Consider the following 21,737-nt stretch of genomic DNA (forward strand, 5'->3'; position numbering starts at 1 on the left):
TCATGTTTATTAACTAAAAATGTCCCGAAAAACGAACGTCAATAAAATTTTCGATGTAACTACAGAGAAGTACCGATATTCAACATTATTAATTGTTAAACTTTCTAATAATCAAGTCATAAATTTTCTTATAATATAATTTTGAACTTTTGACCGATAAATTTATTAATTACCCAATTAAAAATGAGAATATGTCAATGAATTTATAATTATCTTTTTCAAATATATCGATTCTTCTACGCTTATGTATCCATACTCTGATAACAAAATTATTTGAATTTTGGGAATCAATAGATTTTTGACCCTGTATTCAAATAAATAAAATATTATTTTTTAGATAGTTTTTTGTCAGAAATAACTTATTCATACATAAATTGTATTTTGTAGAATATTCAAAGCAAGAGATTTTTTTTTATAATTTAACTGAAATACACTGATATTACCTCTGAAAACAAAAAAATATATTAATAATTAAAATTACTTAAGTCATGGTAAACGATTATTTTGGTCGATAAAGGTTTACAATTAGGTAAAATGAAAGTACATAAAAATGATATGAATGCGTTAATCTTATGGTAAAAAGATCATATATATGAACAATAATACAAAGATACTGTAATTTGAACTAAAGTAATTTCGAAAGTCTGCATGATAGTTTGCCATTAAAAATTGATCTAAAAACGATAATTAACTAATTAGAAAAAAATTCTATATAATTAATATGGAATCCAATTTTTGTAAAATACGAAAATATAATGTGCACGGACGCACGGTGCACCGTGTTCAAACTGGTTTGGAGTTTGGACACAACACTTGCATAAAATTGGATTTACGGTACTTGTTTCGAATTCGAGATAAATACCAATCTCTCTCTCTCATTACTACTTATTGGTTCTTCCTTTATAGATACACGCATATTCGTGAAGATATCGCCTTGAAGCTTCTAAATTGTTCTTCGTTCTGGTATGTACTCACTCTCTTCATCTTGATTACCATAATTAGCACAGTCTTTTGCTTTTAATTGATTTTTAATTCATCGGTTGATTGATTTGTATGTTTGTTTTTTTCGCTAATTGTGTGTAAAGTTGTTGGCTTTTTATGATTTTAAAAATTCCCAATTGGTTGTAATTTGTGGGAATCATTATCTGGAGTGGAATTGAAGTTTATTGTGGTGCTTGTGATCTGTTTTTGTTGTTTTGTTTTAATTAAATTTATAATTATGCTGTATGGGAATTAAGTTGAATAAAAAAGATCAACCTTGGTAATTGAATTATGGACAAACAAAAGATTACTGGATTGGTGCCATTGGAAATTACCAAGTCTAATATAATACAGAGCTATCTCTAAAACAACGTTTATGAAATGACATTAAGGTTTTGAGTCAATAATTAATCACTATGATACAGTGCCTTATTAATCAATCCCCGGGAAGGACTTTGTTAAGATAAAATCTTTTATCAGTCCCTCTTCAAATAGTGTAAAGAATGACTTGACATGTAAGTTTTTTAGTAGTAGAATGGTCATCCAATTCATGAAGGCTTGATAGATGATCCACCAGTTGCTTCCATCGTTGGGGAATAAAACAATGATCTTTGGGTACCTGCTGAATGGTGAACCTAGAAAAAGGGAATTCTAGAAAAAGATGAGATGTAATATCTGTACCATTAATATAGCATCCAAGTCAGTAAGCCCAAACCTGCGAAGCTTAGGGGGAGTATTTTCCCTTGTAGAATCAACCAGGACAAGAAGAAATAGCTAGGACCTGCTTGTGCCAAGAAATGCTAGGCCAAGATAAGGTTGTCTCCCTACGTCTCATTGTAACATCCCAAATCGATTAGCCATGTTAAGTTCGAGGCCTTTAAAAGCACAAATATATCTCGAGCTCTGGGTTCATTGCTTGCTTTTGACAGCTAGATTCACTCTTGGTGCTAGTATTTTAGTCTGAAAGGTAACGAATTGTTCTAACATAGTTACATCATTTAACACTTGTTACTCTCTGCAATCATAAGAAGTGGAAATAGAGGAAGGCATGTATGGTAGAGCCTCAAGGCAGGAAGTAATTTATCCTGATTTTGAGAATCAGAAAAAGTTGTCAGTATCCTCCTTTGGTGCCTGCTACTTACAGCTCTAAAATATTTTCCTTATTGCTTATATTTACCTTGACAAATATTAGAAACACGTTAACTTAAGTGTTAACTTGCACCTCATGAGAAACCAAAGAAATTAATTCCCTTCCTGCTGTTTATTTGGACCAGATTCTTGTGAACATCTAAATATAAATACCTATAATGATAAATGGTATAAGGACGATGCCTATATTTATTTGCAAAGTATGTTTAGGGTCATTTTTTGCAGAAAAGTGTTGTCATTAAACTGTGAAATTGTAATCATTAAGGGAAACTCTCCTCTCCGGGTTATGGTTGAAACAGGATTTGCACCTTGTTATGTTAATTAAAGGTCCCTTCTTATAAAATAGTGTTTTTTAATTGTTGACAAGGATATGTATCAATACTTATTTCCTACTTCTGTTTAAGGTTGCTCCTGCTTTAAAGTTGTTATTGGTGCCCTGTCATTTCGGTGGATTTCATTGACGACGATGGGCAGTACATTTAATCCTCAAATTTTGAGGGAGAAGCTGGCCAAGCTCAACAGTTCACAGCAGAGTATTGAAAGTATCCTTGCTCAAGTTTGGTGAGCACATTCTTGTTTGCATGTTTGTGGCTTTGTGCAACTTATGATGTATGTTTGACATTATACAATTACATCCATTCCAATCCATCATATATTTTTAAATTACAGTTTGTGCTTGTATCTTTAGAAATTTTGTAGAGACCTTTGCTGTTTCTAAATTGTCACTAGACTTGCTAGATTTCTTTATTTAGTTCAGATGTGGATCATGTGGTGACTACATTTGTACCTTTTTAATACACGGTTCAGTATTTTGTGGATCTAATTAGTTTGTACTAATCTCTACTCTTGTTTTAAATTCTAGTCTTTGAATTATACTTTTACTTTGCATTCTCATGGCAGGCTGTAGTTTACATTAATTAATACTGTATTTAGTAGTAGCAGACGGCATTATTGTCATTAGAGGGAAATCATGTAAATTTCACTCTTTTCCAAGATCTAGCTTTGAGATGGTTGTCAAAGTGCAATAACTCAGACACTGAGCTGTCATTTCGAGAAGGCTCTTTCATCTCTATATTCTTTATGTAAAATTGGTCCCTGTTCTTGCTTTCTATTTAAGCGAAGAAATGACATAAGTTATTTATTACAGGGTTGGTCAAAGTATATGTTTCAATATCTCCAGTATGGTGGGGGAGTTGAGGCCGGATTAGTTTAACTTTAAGCATAAGTTGGTTATGACTTATTAGTTGTTTTTTACCTGTTTGCAATTCTATGCCTATGCTTCACTATGTTATGCTATCCTTGACATGATAAAGCTTTATCCCATTGGTGTATATTTCATATGAACAATGCAAAGAGTGTCGTTGAAACATGGGAAAGTCAATTCCATTCTTCCCCACGTGAACAGCGGTTGGCTTTTCTGTATCTATCAAATGACATCCTGCAGAACAGTAGGCGAAAGGGTGCAGAGTTTGTTGGTGAGTTTTGGAAGGTTCTTCCAAATGCTCTTCGTGATGTAATTGAAGCTGGACAAGAGTTTGAGAAAAATGCTGCGCTACGGCTGGTACGTCGTTGAAGAGCTATACTTTCTTACTAAAAAGCAAGGATCCGGATATGGGGGTGCATTGTGCGGGGATACATAGATTTGACAAATATGTTAAAATGGTTATTTGTTATTCTGGGGTGGGATGGGGTGATATATATTTAATTAATATAAGTAGAATTTGAATTTATAATAATTATCTATGTACAAGTGAATATAAACACCAATTACTCTTTTTTCTAATTAACATCAATGCTTTTCTTTTGTGGAAGTTGTCACTTAACACCAATTTCGGTATGTTCGAGTGGAAAAAAGTTAAGTTGGAATTATTGCCGCTCGACTTTGTGTTCCTATAAAAGAAAATTATATGTTTGGAATACACATTTATATTTGAAACAGAAGCTATATCTAACAACCAGATTCACCGAATGGAAGTCGCTGATATCTTATTTCTTGTAAATTTAAAAACCAATGCTTGGATATGACATCAAGACATCCTAGTCAATGTGGACCCTATTTTTTCACTTGGTGAATAAAAAAATGAATTATGAGGTATTTTTCTGTATTTTTTTTGTAGTCGTTTTATGGGATCAACTTTTTTCCCCCAAGTCCTATAAGAAATGTTTTTTATATTTTAAGAGCGTTTATTAGTAAATGTATATCACAATGGAAACGTAAATCAACATTATGTTTATGCTGATGATAAAATCCTCTGTCATGGAGTAACATTATAATTTTCTTTAGCTAGTGGTGTGAAGATGCATAATGCCACTTTCCTTTAGAATTGCATTCTTTTATACAATATGGTCATAGTTATAGTGGAAAATCTTTGTTTTGTTATGAGTTCCAGTTTTCTTCCTTTGCCCTAACTGAAACTTAATCACTAGTCAGAGTATTATTGATCATTGAGTTAATGATGTGCGGGGGTTTTCAATATTGTGTTCATGTTTTTTTCTTGATGCAGATAAATATTTGGGAGGAACGGAAAGTCTTTGGCTCTCGAGGTCAGCTTCTCAGGGAAGAGCTCGTAGGAAAAAAGCTGGACACAAATAACAAACTCAGAAACTCTTCAGGGTTTAAATTGGTGGATACCCATTTGATAATTCAAAATTCATATCTTCATACAGTGTTTGTAACATAATCTGCTAACATTATACATACTTTTATAATCTTTTGAGCAGAGAAATTCTGCTGGAAATGTATTGGACAAAATAGTTTCTGGTTATCAAACTGTCTATGGCAGTCAACTGGATGAAGATGTTATATTGAGCAAATGTAGGAATGCGGTTACCTGTGTTCAAAAAGTCGAAAAAGAAACTGGCGGGGGTATTGAATCAGGTAATCAGGGACAGTCTTTTATGATTAACCATTTTAATTTAAATTCATTGATATTTCTCTTTAATGCAAACTTTATAAGATGTTCCATGTGATAGCTTAAGGCCCACTTAAACCATTGTCATAATTTGTACTAGTGTTTCTGATATCCTTCTGGTGTTTTTTAGTGTTGATTTTTAGTTGAAATCCCTGCTCTTCTATTGTACTATTAGTTATATTTCGTAATATATATATCTAAAGATGAATTGTATTTTACGCCTCAAAACTCATAGTAACATATGTCTATGTAATCTCATGTTATGTGACGCTTTTGCAGTTCGCAAACAGTTACGAACTGAGTGTAATGACGTATTACAATTTGTGATATGTTAAATCAATTGAGAGTACATTGTGTCGTTTGAAGCATCATTCGTTAATATTGAAGTCCTTATAAACTTGGGGGCCTATTTGACTAATAAAAAATCATTTTTGACTTGAATTTTCTAAATGAATAGATATTTGAATTGATGATATTAATATTAAATGAGTTATTTGAAAAATCTGAACATAAATTCTGAATGTTAAAACTAATTTGAGAAATAATATGCATGGAATCAATTATTGTCACGTTCATAATTGTATCTAACAGATTATTAATTTAATGTCCCAATCAAATATTAGATAAGAATATTTAGTAAATACACAAAGATATGTTTTCACGTAATCAATTAGAAACAAGACATTTTTGGAAAATTTGAAGTTGATGTTGTAGCATACAACTAAAACAAAATAGGCATAATAAAAAGTTCGTTAATAATAGTAATTTACAATTATAATTTTACTAAGATAATAATAATTGCAAATATAGAATAAAATAATAATAATTCAATTAGATACAATAAGAATACTTGTTATATTATATAATGTGAATGTAATAACATAAATTCCGATAGTTTAGAACTGACACAATTAAAATTAAGAAAAAAACATTTAATCATGTAGAATGATCCAAAAGATCTATGCAGGTTATACGCGGTAACCTGTTTTATTAATCATTCAGCCACGACTTTTTATATAACCAATCATTTGTTTCTTAATTCATCAAAATATATTTATTATCTTACAGACGGTCTTAAATGTCTTAATCATTCATTCTTTCCAGTCAATTGTATTTTATTCTATAATTAAATGTATGGATATTGTACTGTGAAATTACTAAGAGAAACTGAACATCTTTTACGAGGGTTTTGAGGCTTAAACTCTTGTCTCCTGCTGATGAGGGTCAGTTAATAGATCTATACTGAACTCTTGCCTCACATAGATTGTATATTTGACTCGGTTTGTATATTTGTGTCGTTTATGGTTTTTCTTAGTGTTTGTTAACCTGTAGCATATTATTAAGAATATATAAATCTCTCTTTTTCTGAACAGCGCAATTCAATGGATCAGGCATAATAGAGGAGATTAAGGAGCAACACACTATCTTGAACGATTGCATTGTACAGCTAATGACTATGCAATCTTCTAGAGAAAATCTCATCTCTCATCTCAGACGGGCTCTTGAGGAACAGGTTAGTCGGCACCATGTTATTAAATTTAATTGATCAAATATATGTATCTTTGGCTTCTAGCCTTCTTTTGTGCTTCCTGTTCTCCTAAACTAGTCCTTCCATTTTTATAATAATTTTTTTTCTCTTTCCCCCCAAAAAACCAGGAAATCAAGCTAGGTCATGTTCGCAATCAAATTCAGGCAAGTAATTTGGTAATTTGTCATGTTGCATAGTGAAGTCCTTATTTTCTATGATATATAATGCTACTTTTTACAGTTGTATATTTTTGGCAAGTTGTAGTTGTACTACCGTGCGAAGATTTTATCCAGTGACATCACTTTTTTGTAGGTCATATATTACAACCAAAAGTATGCTGCTCCCTCTAAAAAATGCCTGAATTGACTTCTCCAGGTCGAAATGAACATTTTGAAAGAATGATTATGTTCTGATGGAATCAAAACTGAAAAAATTACAGCAGTTAAGCAATTAAACTAGTATCTCAACTTTTATTAGTCATCAGAATGTAAAAGAGCAATCCATATCCACCTATTAAAACAGGTTGGATCGGATCGGATCTGCGGTCCACTGATAAGCCTAGATGGAGTGATATTTAATACCAGTGTTTGTTGATACTTGTTGATAGCTTCTTGCATATAAAAAGAAATGAATCTAATTGGTCGATATTATACTTTAACTATAAACTTCCAGCACTTCGAGGCATTCGCTTTTATTAATAAATATAATTTGAACATCCAAGTGGGATGGAAGATACAGGGATGTGTATACGGACATATCTATTTCATGTGGGGTTTTTTGTGGGTAGTTCCGCAGTCCTGCTCTAACATTTGTAACAAGAAGTAGCTGTTGCCTGAAATAAGAAGTTTCAGAAACAGGACTACCTGGATGAGGAAACAAAAATGGGACTGGAAAAGATGACACTGATTAATGTGGCTGTAATTAAACTCCCTAAATATGTTAAATAATTAAGTGTATTTATTTCAATTATCTTCACTAATACATTAACTTTGATGATACCAAGTTCCACTATTCATGTTTCATGTCAGAAGCGGAGCTGTGTTCTCAATTTTTTTCTAGAGACTGATGGTGGTTTAGTGAGATGGTAGGATGATTAAACTGATAGGTGAACATGGCTAAAGAAGTGGTGATCCTGGTTCCGTCTTGTTTAATCAATTGAAATGTGCAACATTATTATTGCTAATGCCTGAAAGTTTATAAAGTAGTTTGAATTAGGAGGGCATCTTTTATCAAAGCATTGTCTAATTCCATGATATGTATATGCAGGCTGCACAATCACTTTCAACCCTTGCTGGCGGTCTTTGTGGACAATTTGTAAACAGAAGTACTGTGCAGTCTCCAGCTGATCAGGGCGAGGAAACGTTAACTTCGAAAGAGAAACAGAGTTACATGACTGGGAATGAAGAACAAACAGCTCCTGTGATGTACACACGACAGGTAACTCCTGCTGAAATGCCCAATCATTTTGAAGATCCTAAATCTGCTGCAGCTGCTGTAGCGGCGAAACTCACAGCGTCCACATCCTCAGCTCAAATGCTGAGTTATGTGTTGTCTACTTTGGCTTCAGAGAGTGGCGTCAATAGTGCGATGAATGAGTCTTCAGATGATTGTCCTCCTGAAAAGCGAACCAAGATTGAGAACCACGGTGCTTACATTCCATCCCAAAATACTCAACCGCTTTTCCTGCATCCGAATGCAATGCAACACAATAACCTAAATGCCTCCAAAGAGTCCTCTACTCCAGAGGAGAAACCACCACTGCCATCATCTCCTCCACCCATGCCACCGCTTCCACCACCCATGCAGTCATATCCCGTACCACCGTTCATGCAGAACTCGGGGTCTATGCCTAGTGTACCTTACGGTTACGGTGTATCCCAACAGCAGCCACCACCCTTCTCCCCTTTTCTTGCTACGGGGGCTCAATTTAATGTTATTCCTCCATTTCCGGCCCCATCAGCCGACTCTTATCTGACCTATCAGACTGAAGCTGGTTATTATGGCCAACAGTCATCTTTTGCAATGGCTCCCATCTCTAGGCAGTAGTGTGGGTCCTAAAATGCGGGGGTAGCCGAGAGCGTAATAACCTTTGTTCTTTAGACTACAGAATGTTCACATTTTTAGCGGTTCTGTTTAGACTGCAGATAAATAGATAAACTGTAGTTGGTTTTTTTATCTGTACACTCTATAATACCTTGTGACAGGTACAAAGTTGAAGTCTAGATTTTAAGTTAATAGTGTCCTCTTCCTATTAAAAAATTGATAAAGAAAGATTATGGAAAGCAAATATTACTTTTTTCAGTAATTGTGCTATTAAATGTTTTTTAGAAAAATGATTCATGTTGGAACTAACCTAAGATGTAAAAAAAATCAAATAGTATAAAAAGACAAATGAGCCTTTGGGACACACCTTAATTGTTACGTTAATCCAGCTTGTTTTTTAATGGGCATGCCTGCCACATTCCACTTGCTAAACTATTTTTACCCCCTTTTTTATATATAGAAAATGCAAATTCAACTTTTGCTTTAAAAAGATAAGTATGAAATATTAAATAAAATTATGTCTTAAAAATGTGTGATAGAAAACAATCAACACCCTCAACTTAGGAATTAAAAACTGCCATAATTTTCCCGGTGGTTTCCTTTGTTAGTGAAGTCAAATATATTCTATATATACTCAACTAATGCCCCAAATTGACACAATATTAATCTCTAAAATATTTAAAATTGTATAGAGTTATTTCATTTTTTTGGGCTTTCGCAAGATACCGTACATCGTACTTTTTTGGGGAGCCCTGATTAATTTGTGAATTTTAAATTTGATACATTGCACTTTTTTTTGGGTGTAGAGACCAACCGTTAAACCGTATTAAATCGCTTCACCACTCGCAACCGAATCGTATTTTACTGATAATCATAAAACGCGGTTTGTTTGCAGATTTAAATTTTAATAATCACTTATTCGCGGTTTGTAAAAAATATAAAATCACAACTGCAATTACAAACCGCAACATATATTAATAAAAAAAATATTTAAAAAATTATACTTGATATCATATAAATTAAAATGTGAACATGTTTATTTTTTCATAAAAATTATTCTTTAATATTCTAAAATTAATTGACCTTTCTTAATATTTAATTGTCATGACTTCAAAGGGTCAAAGCCAGCATACGAGTACTACTAAATACCCAAAGTAGAGTTTGTGAATCTAAATGTAGATGAAGACTTGGATTGCTGATGCTTCATGCACAAATTGAAGTTCCTAATATCCTAAAATTAATTGACCTTTTTTAATACTTAATTGTCATGACTTCAAAGGGTCAAAGCGAGCATACGAGTACTACTAAGTACCCAAAATAGAGTTTGTGAATCTAAATATAGATAAAGACTTGGATTGCTGATACTTCACGCACAAATTGAAGTTCCTAATAATTTTTATTTTTAGAAGCATATATGAAAGTTTAACTTCGTAATTTAATTTCAGTCCAGTACTGGCATATATTCAGTTTAATTGACAATTAATTAATTTAATTTAATAATTTATTCAGCTTCAGCTTGGTTGTTAAGATGTAAAATATGTGACTTAATTTTTCTGACTGATTTTAGTTTTGAATGTCACTTATCAAGCATATTAAAATTAAATTTATTAATATTTTAAATTTATATTCTTGAGAAATATTAATTATTTTTATAATAAGTGGTGGAACCGCAAACCGATTCACAATAATCGCAAATTCGCAACCGCAATGGACGCGGTTAACGCGCGGTTGCAGTTGACAATTGTCTAAAATTGCTCTGCGTGTTTTTGTTCAATTTTTATCCCAAAACCGATTCGATACGAACCGTTTACACCCCTAGATTTCACCCATGAATGCTAACATTGTATGAGTGATATCTGATTCTGGTGGAAGTGTGTAACACCCCTAGATCCGGGGTCAGGGATCCGGGTTGTCACGATCTTTCATTCCATTAATAACACTTAACTTATATCAAAATAATTAACTGCATGTTGTGACCCCACAATAATACACAATTCACAACACGTTATAGTCCAAAAGATGAAATTGGGATAAGTATCAGTCATAAGATCCACAAGTTATAAGTTATTACAAACCCAAAATGATTAATTAATAAGTTTACAAGTTACTTTCCATCATCTTACACAAGTCATAATAATACATAAGTTTGATCTCCAAAAGTTGAACGCCTAGACTACAGATAGATCTACCTCCACAACGTTAGCGGCTAAGATCTCAGCGGGTAGTCGCGGGACGTTTCCCACGGTTTTTGTTAGGGCGAAAACACGCGCTAAAATTACACGCAAGTATACGCGTTCGCAAGTAGTATAAGATATAAATCAGATTCGTACCCACAAAGACTCTTTTTAGTTAACTTAAGATTATGCACCTATGCAACAATGATATGACAATCGCTCAATGTTAAGACAATAACAAGTTGAGATGTTTATAACTATGATTAAACTAACCTGCAACTAACTAAGAATAAAAGTGATTGAATTAACTATATGAGACAAACATGAGATTCTAACTTCATTACTACTTCATTCAAAACATTGTTCTTAACCTTAACATGCAATGGCGATGACAATTAATCAGATAACACGAAACTAGTAAACGCCAACTTTCGTTGTACGAATACCCTACTACCAGACATCCATAAAGGAGATAGAAGCTGAATAAACACCAATTATGTTGAGACCCTATATGTCTATAGAATTTGACAACATAAAGATTTAATGCGCAAGTTATCTATCGTGATTACATAGAGCAAGTAAGATGGTTAAAATTACCTATGAATCCTGCATAACAATTATACATGAACCTATGCTAGCATGACAAGTTCTAAATCTCTATATTCACTGTCGCTTCAATAGAGATTAAGACGTTATCTTATATGTTAGCTACGCACATTAGACGAATAAGCATAACCAATACTAGGATATCAATCAATCACCACACACCAAGATATTGAAATAAATTAACTATAGAAATCCATAAGTAAATCTGTTAGAACCCCATGATAACGATTAGTTCATAACCGAACTCATCGTCACCATGGGTTCCAATGAAAATATGATAATAAAAAATATAAGAGTACTAAGGTTCAAAGACAAATCGAAAACAAGCATCCAAGTAACAACTATACTAATGAAAATAAAAGTCTTCTTCTCTGTAGCCGTCTTGTGCTCTCTAGTCTTCTTATTGCTCTCCCTGCACTCTTTGTTGTCAAAAACATCTTTTTATTGGTTTATATAAGCCCCTAGTGGACCTGGAACCTCAAAATCATCAAATTCTACTAAAATCAGGATTCTAGGGAAAAAAGGGTGGGGCGGCCGCGCTCAAATCAGCGCGGGCGCGCTGGTGTTTTGAAAGAAAGTCGGCGCGGACGCGCTGGTTTTGGGGGCGGTCGCGCATGGTTTCTGGATTTTTCTGCTGATTATTCTTTTGGTTGTATCTTGAGTTCTGCTCGTCAGAATTAGGTGATTCAACTGCCCACGCGAAGCTAACGAGATTCTCTACAACTTGAGAATGTCCTAGGCTTCCAATTCTGATCTCTTTTCAGCATATTTCTTTGAAAACTTTTTTTATTCATTCAACTTCTACCTGTAATGCAATAACACAAAAACACATCAAAAATACCAATAACTTGAGTCCAAAATACCAACTTAAGCTTGTAATGAAGTGTTCCAAGTAGATATAAAATCCACTTGTCACACCCCAAAACTTGAATCGATGCTTTTCCTCAAGCATAAACAGACTCAAAAACTACAAAATATCATAACGTATGAATGCTGCGACTAAATGACAATGCAATCGATCCCCTGAGAATAACCATAACCAAATGAATAAGCCAACGCCTCTAAAAAATGCAATAAATTTTAACAGAGTTCGAATAAATCTGACAAACCAACTCATAAACCAGAAACGTGCGTGTGTGGGGTGCTTAACAGATATACTCTCGATACTAGATCAATAACCATAACTTATCTTTCATCAAAATAATCACAAGTTTATGATTAGAATAGACGTTAAACGCATAATGACTCACAACACCTCCTTTCTACTAGAGTTATACAAGGATTCATGTTATTATTGAACACATAACAAATATGCTTATTTGACCGTGTAATGAATGATGTCCCAAAAGACCTATGCAATAATACCCATGTAGCGAGCGTTAGGTTAACGGATCCCATATTATAAAAGCCTTAGGTCACTAGGAACAAAGTCCCCTAGAACTTAATAACTTGAGTATTAAAGAGCTCACTCTTGATCAATTATGCATAAACAAATATTTTTTTTTCTTTTTTTTTCTTTTGCTTTTTTTCAATAATTTCTGAATGAGTGTGTTTCGCTCCATCTCATTCAACCCTAGACTACTCATAAATTATGAACCGGCTACTAGCCATTTAATGCCTAGCCTTATTCATAATAGCAATGAATTCCAAGTTTTTGTCCAGTATTAATAATTCAGAGTTCTTACGCCATTACGAGAATACCTAAAATTTTAGATATAAACAAGTGATTAAATTTCAACAAATAAACAAATATGATCATGATCTAGCTCAAAAGCAATCCTATAAGACTTGTAATTTTTTTTTCTTCTAGGCCTGCAAATCAATTCACTAGACTTAAACAACCCTCTATTCGTCATCACCACACTCAAATTAACATCGACTAATCAATCGGAAATAGCCCAACCTAAGGGATCATGTTATATGCATGCACATGCAACTATATGAACTCACATAATAACACGAATAAAAATGTCCTATATGAACAATCATGTAAAAATATGAATGAAATACAACTAAACATGCAACATGAATCTATATGAATCTATATGGACACACACAAACTAATCCTTACATTATCACCCCCAAACTTAAAATTTTCAGTGTCCTCATTGAAGGTAATAGTAAGGATTTCAGGCATACCTAGTTAGCGGGAGGATCACCGATCACCCTCTTTGGGTGGAGGATCAGGTGGCCAATCAACCTCGCCACCAGTGTCTCGAAAAACAGTACCGAGAGCGTGTGTCAAATCTTCAGTAAAATGTTGGTGGATGTCATGCATGGCCTCAATACGCCGAATCAACCTTCTATATTGCGCATCACCAAGACCAAACCTATCAACTCTCTGTGGTGCACGAGAGGGACCCTCTATAAGCATAGAAGGAACCGACCAATCACCCTTTAGATTATCATAGATATAATCCAACCCCTTGTCCGGGGGTGCACCTAAGAATGCATAACTCAAGTGATCTGGCAGTGGGTTGAGCTCAAGTGTGGGAGCTTCTTCAATAGACGACTCGAGACGCTCTTGAGAAATTTTCAGCTCTACTAACCCAAGAGAATCGAATGGCATATCCAACTTCCTCTTCCACAGAGGTGCATTTAAAACCTGCAGTTGCTTTGCTCCTTCTTCATCTTAAATAACTGATTTTCCTATTAAAGCTCTCTCTAAGGTATCTGACCTTGGCAATTGATCAAGCTCCGAATTCATGATAGAATCTACCCACTCTACTTTAAAGCATTGATCTTTATCTGTGGGTTACTTTATTTCCTTAAACACGCTAAAAGTGACCTTCTGATCTTGAACCTTCATCGTAAGCTCTCCTTTTTGCACATCGATCATAGTTCGTCCTGTAGCCAAGAATGGTCTTCCCAAGATAATGAGAATCTTATTATCCTCCTCAAAGTATAGAATTATAAAATTAGAAGGGAAGATGAGTTTGTCCACCTTAACCAAGACATCCTCCACTATTCCTTGCGGATACGTGATGGAACGATCAGCTAACTACAAAGACATGTTCACAGGTTTTGGTTCAGGTAGTCCAAGTTTCTTGAAAACTGACAAGGGCATCAGATTGATACTAGCTCCCAAGTCACACAAACACTTGTCGAATGACAGATTTCCAATGGTTCAAGGTATCGTGAAGCTTCATGAATCTTTAAGCTTAGAAGGTAGTTTCTGTTGCAGCACATCACTGCACTCTTTCGTTAGAGCAACGGTTTCCAACTCCTCAAGTTTTAGCTTCCGAGATAGAATACCCTTCATGAACTTAGCATAGCTCGGCATTTGTTCTAGAGCTTCAGCAAAATGTATATTGATATGTAGCTTCTTGAAAACTTCCAAAAACTTGGCAAATTGCTTGTCGAACTTATGCTTTTGAAGTCTTTTAGGATATGGCAGAGGTGGGTAGACCTGTTTATCCCCTATATTACCCTCAAGAGGATTGCTTTCAACAGCTTTCTTCTCCGGTTCCACCCCGACATCCTTCTGCACCACTTTTTCAGCTACAATCTCATTTTCTGTATTTATCAAAGGTGCGGATGCACCTGCATTCTGGACAAAATTTTTTAGACTCTTCGTCTTACTGAATTTGGGGGCTTGTGACCTTTTTGGACCTTAAGGTGATGGCGTTCACCTGTTCGTTAACTTTCCTCTTGCCTGGATTGGCTTCTGTATCACTAGAAAGCGTTCCTGATGGTCGATTCAATAAGGCGTTAACAATTTGCCCGATTTGGTTCTCCAGAGTCTTGATAGAAATAGTTTATCTTTGGCATATAAGATCCTGGTTTTTGCACATAAGCCGCAACTCCTCCAATTCAGATTTTTCATTTGAAGATATACCCGCACCTCCATGAGTTTGTTGTTGAAGTTAGAGTTGTTGACTTGGTGCGTATTGCGGTTGTTGAAAACCAGGAGGGTTGAATTACTTTGCTGCATACTGTTGATAAGGCTGTTGTATCGCACTCTGATTTTTGCTCCAGCTGAAGTTAGGATGATTCCAGTTGTCAAGATGATAAGTGGATGGAACTGGTTGCTGCGATCTCTGAAAATGGCTCACAAACTGAGCTGATTCACTAGATATAGCGCATTGCTCCGTCGCATGCGAACCTGCACACAGCTCACAAACACTGATTATCTGATTAACACCATAGTTAGCTAAAGAATCGATCTTCATAGACAACGCCTTTAGTTGAGCAGTGATAGCCGTAGCTGTATCCACTTCAAGAACTCCTGCTACCTTGCCATGTGGCAATCTCCGGGTTGGATACTGATATTTATTAGCAGCGATCAGTTCAATTAGATCATAAGCTTCCTCGTAGCTATTTGCCCATAATGCTCCACCTGATGCTGCATCGAGCATGGATCTTGACTGTGCTCCCAAACCGTTATAGAAGCAATTTATGATCATCCAATCAAGCATTCTATGATGTGGACACTTCCTCAGCATCTCCTTATAACGCTCCCAAGCTTCACATAGAGATTTCCTGATTGTTGTGCAAATTGAGTAAGAGCATTCCTCATTGTAGCTGTCTTCGCCATGGGGAAGAATTTAGTAAGAAATTTCTAAGCGAGATCCTCCCAAGTAGTGATAGAACCAGCTGGTAGAGAGTGTAACCAACTCTTAGCCTTGTCCCTCAGAGAGAATGGAAACAGTCTCAGTTTTACAGCATCTTCAGAAACATTATTGAACTTGAAGGTGTCACAGATATCGATAAAATCCCTAATGTGCATATTGGGAATTTCTGTTGGAGAACCCCCAAACTGGACTGAAATCTGTATCATCTGAATCGTGCTAGCCTTGATTTCAAAAGTATTATCTGTGATGGGTGGTCTGATAATGCTAGACTGAATGCCATTGATCTTCGGTTGAGAATAATCCATCAAAGCTTTCGAATTTGCTATTGGTTCTCCCATTGCAATGATAACTAGAGTACCTGAAACACATGACTAAAGTAAACCTTTTAAGTAAGAGAGTCCGAGTCAGTGAACTTAAACGACCACTGATGTCAAGCACATAAACAAAAATTAACACCGAGTCCCTGACAGCGGTGCCAAAAACTTGTTAGGGCGAAAACACGCGCTAAAATTACACGCAAGTATACGTGTTCACAAGTAGTATAAAATATAAATCAGATTCGTGCCTACATAGACTATTTTTAGTTAACTTAAGATTATGCACCTATGTAACAATGGTATGGATATCGCTCAATGCTAAATAATAACAAGTTGAGATGTTTATAACTATGATTAAACTAACATGTAATTAACTAAGAATAAAAGTGATTGAATTAACTATATGAGATAAACATGGGATTTTAACTTCATTACTACTTCATTCAAAGTCATTGTTCTTAACCTTAATATGCAATGTTGATGATAACTAATTAGATAACACGAAACTAGTAAACGCCAACTTTCGTTGTACGAATACCCTACTACCATACATCCACAAAAGAGATAGAAGATAAATAAACACCAATTATGTTGACCCTATATTCTATAGAATTTGACAACATAAAGGTTTAATCTGCAAGTTATCTGTCGTGATTACATAGGGCAAGTAAGATGGTTAAAATTACCTACGAATCATGCATAACAATTATACATGAACCTATGCTAGCATGACAAGTTCTAAATCTCTATATTCACTATCGCTTCAATAGAGATTAACACACTATCTTATATGTTAGCTACGCACATAAGACGAATAAGCACAACCAGTACTAAGATATCAATCAATCACCACACACCAAGATATTGAAATAAATTAACTATAGAAATCCATTAGTAAATCCGATAGAACCCCACGATAATGATTAGTTCTTAACCGAACTCATCGTCACCCTGGGTTCCAATGAAAACATGATAATAAAAAATATAAGAGTACTAGGGTTCAAAGACAAATAAAAAACAAGCATCCAAGTAACAACTATACTAAAGAAAACAAAAGTCTTCTTCTTTGTAGTCGTCTTGTACTCTCTAGGTCTTCTTATTGCTCTCCTTTCGCTCTTTGTTGTTAAAAATATCTTTTTATTGGTTTATATAAGCCCCTAGTGGACCTGGACCCTCAAAATCATCAAATTCTACTAAAATCAGGATTCTGGGGAAAAAAGGGGGGGCAGCCGTGCTCAAATCAGTGCGGGCGCACTGGTGTTTAGGCAGAAAGTCGGCGCGGGCGCACCGGTTTTGGGGGCGGCCGCACATGGTTTTAGGATTTTTCTGCTGATTCTTCTTTTGGCCGTATCTTGAGTTCTGCTTGTCAGAATTAGGCGATTCAACTGCCCACGCGAAGCTAACGAGATTCTCTACAAATTGAGAATGGTATAGGCTTCAAATTATAATCTATTTTCAGCATATTTCTTTGAAAAACTTCTTTCTTCATTAAACTACTGTTTGTAATGCAATAACACAAAAACATATCAAAAATACCAATAAATTGAGTCCAAAATACCAACTTATAATTGTAATGAAGCGTTCCAAGTAGATATAAAATCCACTTATCAATTTTTAGGGGGTATGCTTGAGTTAGGCTATCTTGCCTAGATGTTATTGTGTGATAAAGTAATAAAGTAAGAGTGAGCAATACAGCTCACAAAATAATATACATACTTTGATCAACAATGTAAAGTATCATTATCGATATCTTTATGAAAATCTTTACCATGCGTAAGATATCAATATTTTGATATATGTTTAAAGATGAAGTTGCAAGATATTAAAATATGTAATATTTTCATAAACACTGGAAACCTCTGTTATGTAATGTATAATTAGAGTTTCAAAATATAATTTGTAGAAGATAACGTTACAAGGTGATCTAATATATATAACCCTGTCTTAACAGCTTTTATGAAATCTGTGTTATAAAAGTATGAACAAGTTTCAATATATGTAACATATATGAAGATGTTATCAGATATTCTAAAACATATCCTTTTCGTAAAACTTCTTAAAAACTTCTGTTAGGTAGAGTATATACAGAGTTACATTCCAATTAATTTTAAAAGAAGGAAACCTCCGGAATAAACCATGATACCTTGTTGATCGGGCAATGTATCATTCATTGGACTTTTCTACTAATAGAAGGACGAATTCCTTTTCAGTCATCACCCTGGCCGCATTAGGGCCTTATGCTGGATTGTCCCACAGCCTCCTACACGTTGATGGATTGTCCCCAATCCTCTTACACTTTAATGGACTGTCCCACAACCTCTTACACATGTCCCAACACACTAGATGCCGGGAACTTCCAGTTCCTTGAAGAATCCTATCTTTATAACTGGAACCGAAATTAATTGTCATGTCCCGAGCATATATTAGCTCGTTGATAGGTACCCCGAAACGTAAAGCTTGTCTCCCTTATTCCCAAGTAGAAACTTGTTGATGACATTCCACCAAGAAGTCGTATCTAGTTGAAAAGGGGAAACTCACCAATATTTCTCAAGAAATGCTTGTTAAAAGGTTAAACTTATTCCATGACTTACTTCTCGAATGTTGGGCAAGTAATAAAAAATTTCTTTATCTATTCGGCAACTTTGTTGCGAATATAAAATACATCACTGGGCTGGATCCCTCATATTTTGAGTGAGTATTTAAATCTTCTTCAAAAGGAAGGATTTATATTTGAAAACGGGCTTGGGATTTGCTCTTTACTTTTAAAACCTATTAGGTCACACACCACTATAGAAGGGGGTTGAATATAGTGTTTATACAATTAAATCGATTTATCAACACAAGTATGTAACAGTAATCAAGTATATTCAATATAATAAACTCTATTACAATAGAACGGTTGTTCTCTCTCAGTGATGAATAATATCACTAAGAGCTGCTAGGTTACAATGTATAATCTTTCTCGTGAATGATAACACATATAGTGTAAACCCTAAGCTGTGTTTATATAGTACACAGTTACAAGATATCTTCTAATTGATATGGAATTTAATTCTGTCTCCTAAAATATATCAATCAGATATTATCTTCTACGAGTCTTCTAGTCTTCTAACTCTTCATGAATATCTTCTATTATTTTAGTCACGAGCCTTTCCTGTAAATCAGCTGCTTTCCTTATCTGAAGTATCTGCACTTAAGTCCTGATATAAATCCTGACGACCTTAAGTTCTGATATAAGTTCTGACTTCAGTAAGTTCTGATTTCCAGTAATTTCTGATATTAAGTTCTGAAACTAAACATAACAGATTAGACACGACATCACAAATATATCTAACAATCTCCCCCAACTTGTAAATTATGAAAAATATACAAGTTAATAGATTTGATGATGTCAAAAACATTTAAGTACAAATGCAATAAGAGTTTAATTAGACAACTAACTACAACTTATAGTCCTTGTAGCTTTTACCAAATTTACTGAGTCAATCTGAATCCAAAGTGAATCTTGACAAAGTTTGATATCAACTTCTCTTCTGCATTCCTCAGGACTTGAGCTAGTGTAGCTTTGACTTGCTTCAATTCTTCACCCTGACTTTCAATCTGGTAGATTGCAGTCCTTAGTGCTGAGATATGGTTTCTTTCCAAACCATCACCAAGTTTGATTACCCTTGGGTGAGATGAGTCTTCATTATAGCACATACATTTCTCTTTCAGAATGACTTCAAGTTTAGCAGAATCCTTCTTCATTGGAATTTCACTTCCATCATCTTCAAGTATATTTGGAATGAATTATGTAACCCTTGATCCAGAAATTCTTGCTTTATCCCTTATGGTCTTCATGACCATCTCCTAGTAATCTCAGACTTTATCTCCAAAAGATAATGAAAGAATTGAAGTTCTTTCAGAGATTTGTTCAGCACATATGATTCTGACATTTTGTATGTTCTTCCATCTTCAAGAAACATAATCAGTTTTTCTTTGACATTACTTTTATCATGAGCATCCAGTACCACTTGAACAGATATAACCTTATCAAGGTGTTTCTGTGTAACTTCTTCAAGAGGTTTGTCAGTCAATAAGAATGGATCTCTTGTAAGTACTTTAACTCCTGTCTTGATCTTGGCTTCTTCAGAACCTAACCCAGCTCTGTCTCTTGCTTCTCTGGCTTTCAATCCAACAGTCATGAAATCAGATATCAGCTGGATTTTCTTAGGATCTGATAAATTAACATTCTTCCATAGGAGTTTTTTCTTATCAGTAACTGTCAATTTATTCAAATCAACTTGAGCACTGTCAGAGGTTGATATCTTGATGACTTGATCAGAATTTACTATTTCTTCTGTAGCTTGCTGTTCTTCACTCTGAACAACTTGAGCTTTGTCAGAGGTTGTCTTAGATTCTTCAGTTATCTTCCTTCTCTTCAGAGTTTGAACAGTTTCATTTAATGCAGCATCATCATCAAATACTTGAACCAGTTTGCATACATGTTTCATCAGGATTTGAGGAATCTTCATCTCCTGTGGCTTTGTTGGTTCATCAATCTTTCCTTTCCCCTTATCCTTGGGATCAACTTGTGATCTTGTCTTGGGATTTGAAGCCTCAGAATTTGACCTTTCCTTGATCACAATGCTTTTGCCTTAGGCCTTAGAGGTTTCTTTGCATCAGAAGCTTTAGACTTAAGATTTGTCTTCTCAGCTGCAAATCTAGCTTCTTCCTCCTTTAAAGTCTCTAAATCCATTCTAGTATTATGTTTGAGAAATATTCTTCTAGCAATTTCTTCATCAAGTGTCTGAATCTTGAGATCTTTATAATAGACTATAGTCTCTCTTCCCCCGAGCTTCAGAGTTTGCAAGAACTTCTGAGAGTCTTTACTTTCAGCTTGAATCACAACATCAGAACTTGATATCAGATTTTGATTATCAGAACTTGCTATCAGAGCTTGAGCATCTACACCTTCAGAACTTGTCTTCTTCTGTGTAAAAGATTTGCTAGCATCATAAATTAGCTTCCTTGAAGAAACTTTGTTGTTTTTCCCTTGACCTTGACCCTTTCCCTTGCTAGGGTTTCCCTGATCATCTTTGCTAGCATCAGAACTTAGCTTCCTTGAAGAAACTTTGCTATTTTGCCCTTGACCTTGACCCTTGCCCTTGCTAGGGTTTCCCTGATCATCTTCTTTATCATCCTTCTTCTTCAGTACTTGACTAGTTGAGCATTTGGACTTCACCACCTTCTCCCCCCTTTTTGGCATCATCTGGCAGGAGTAAAGATATAAGAAGTTCTACTGAATATTGGATTTCATTCAGTTGAGCTTGTTGAGAGGCTTGATTCTGCAGGACCTCAGTTAGTTGGGCATGTTGCTTTTCTCGAACCTTCTCAATAGCCTCTACTTTCTCATAAATAGGTCTGATATACCTGTTCTTGTCCAGCTTGATCATCAGGTCCAGCTTATCAAC

At 34.8% G+C, this 21,737-nt stretch overlaps 1 protein-coding gene and 1 non-coding gene across 3 annotated transcripts; both read left to right on the forward strand.

The window, feature by feature from the left end:
- Positions 1-748: 748 nt before the first annotated feature.
- Positions 749-8,871, forward strand: LOC141712968 (uncharacterized). Of its 2 annotated transcripts, none has more exons than XM_074516125.1 (8): positions 749-963; positions 2,535-2,672; positions 3,444-3,691; positions 4,635-4,754; positions 4,852-5,008; positions 6,434-6,555; positions 6,699-6,734; positions 7,837-8,871. In XM_074516125.1, exons 2-8 carry the CDS (start codon positions 2,597-2,599, stop codon positions 8,614-8,616), a joined length of 1,539 nt encoding a protein of 512 aa, XP_074372226.1. In that variant the 5' UTR covers positions 749-963; positions 2,535-2,596; the 3' UTR covers positions 8,617-8,871. The 2 variants fall into 2 exon arrangements, with proteins under 2 accessions (XP_074372226.1, XP_074372225.1); XM_074516124.1 differs by having other exon boundaries at positions 751-963; positions 6,416-6,555.
- Positions 8,872-15,809: 6,938 nt separating this feature from the next.
- Positions 15,810-15,915, forward strand: LOC141715731 (small nucleolar RNA R71). Its single transcript, XR_012572483.1, has one exon. It is a non-coding gene; the product is annotated as a small nucleolar RNA R71 (small nucleolar RNA).
- Positions 15,916-21,737: the final 5,822 nt, after the last annotated feature.

Source organism: Apium graveolens, chromosome 3 (genome assembly GCF_009905375.1).
Source record: "Apium graveolens cultivar Ventura chromosome 3, ASM990537v1, whole genome shotgun sequence".
NCBI lineage: Eukaryota > Viridiplantae > Streptophyta > Magnoliopsida > Apiales > Apiaceae > Apium > Apium graveolens.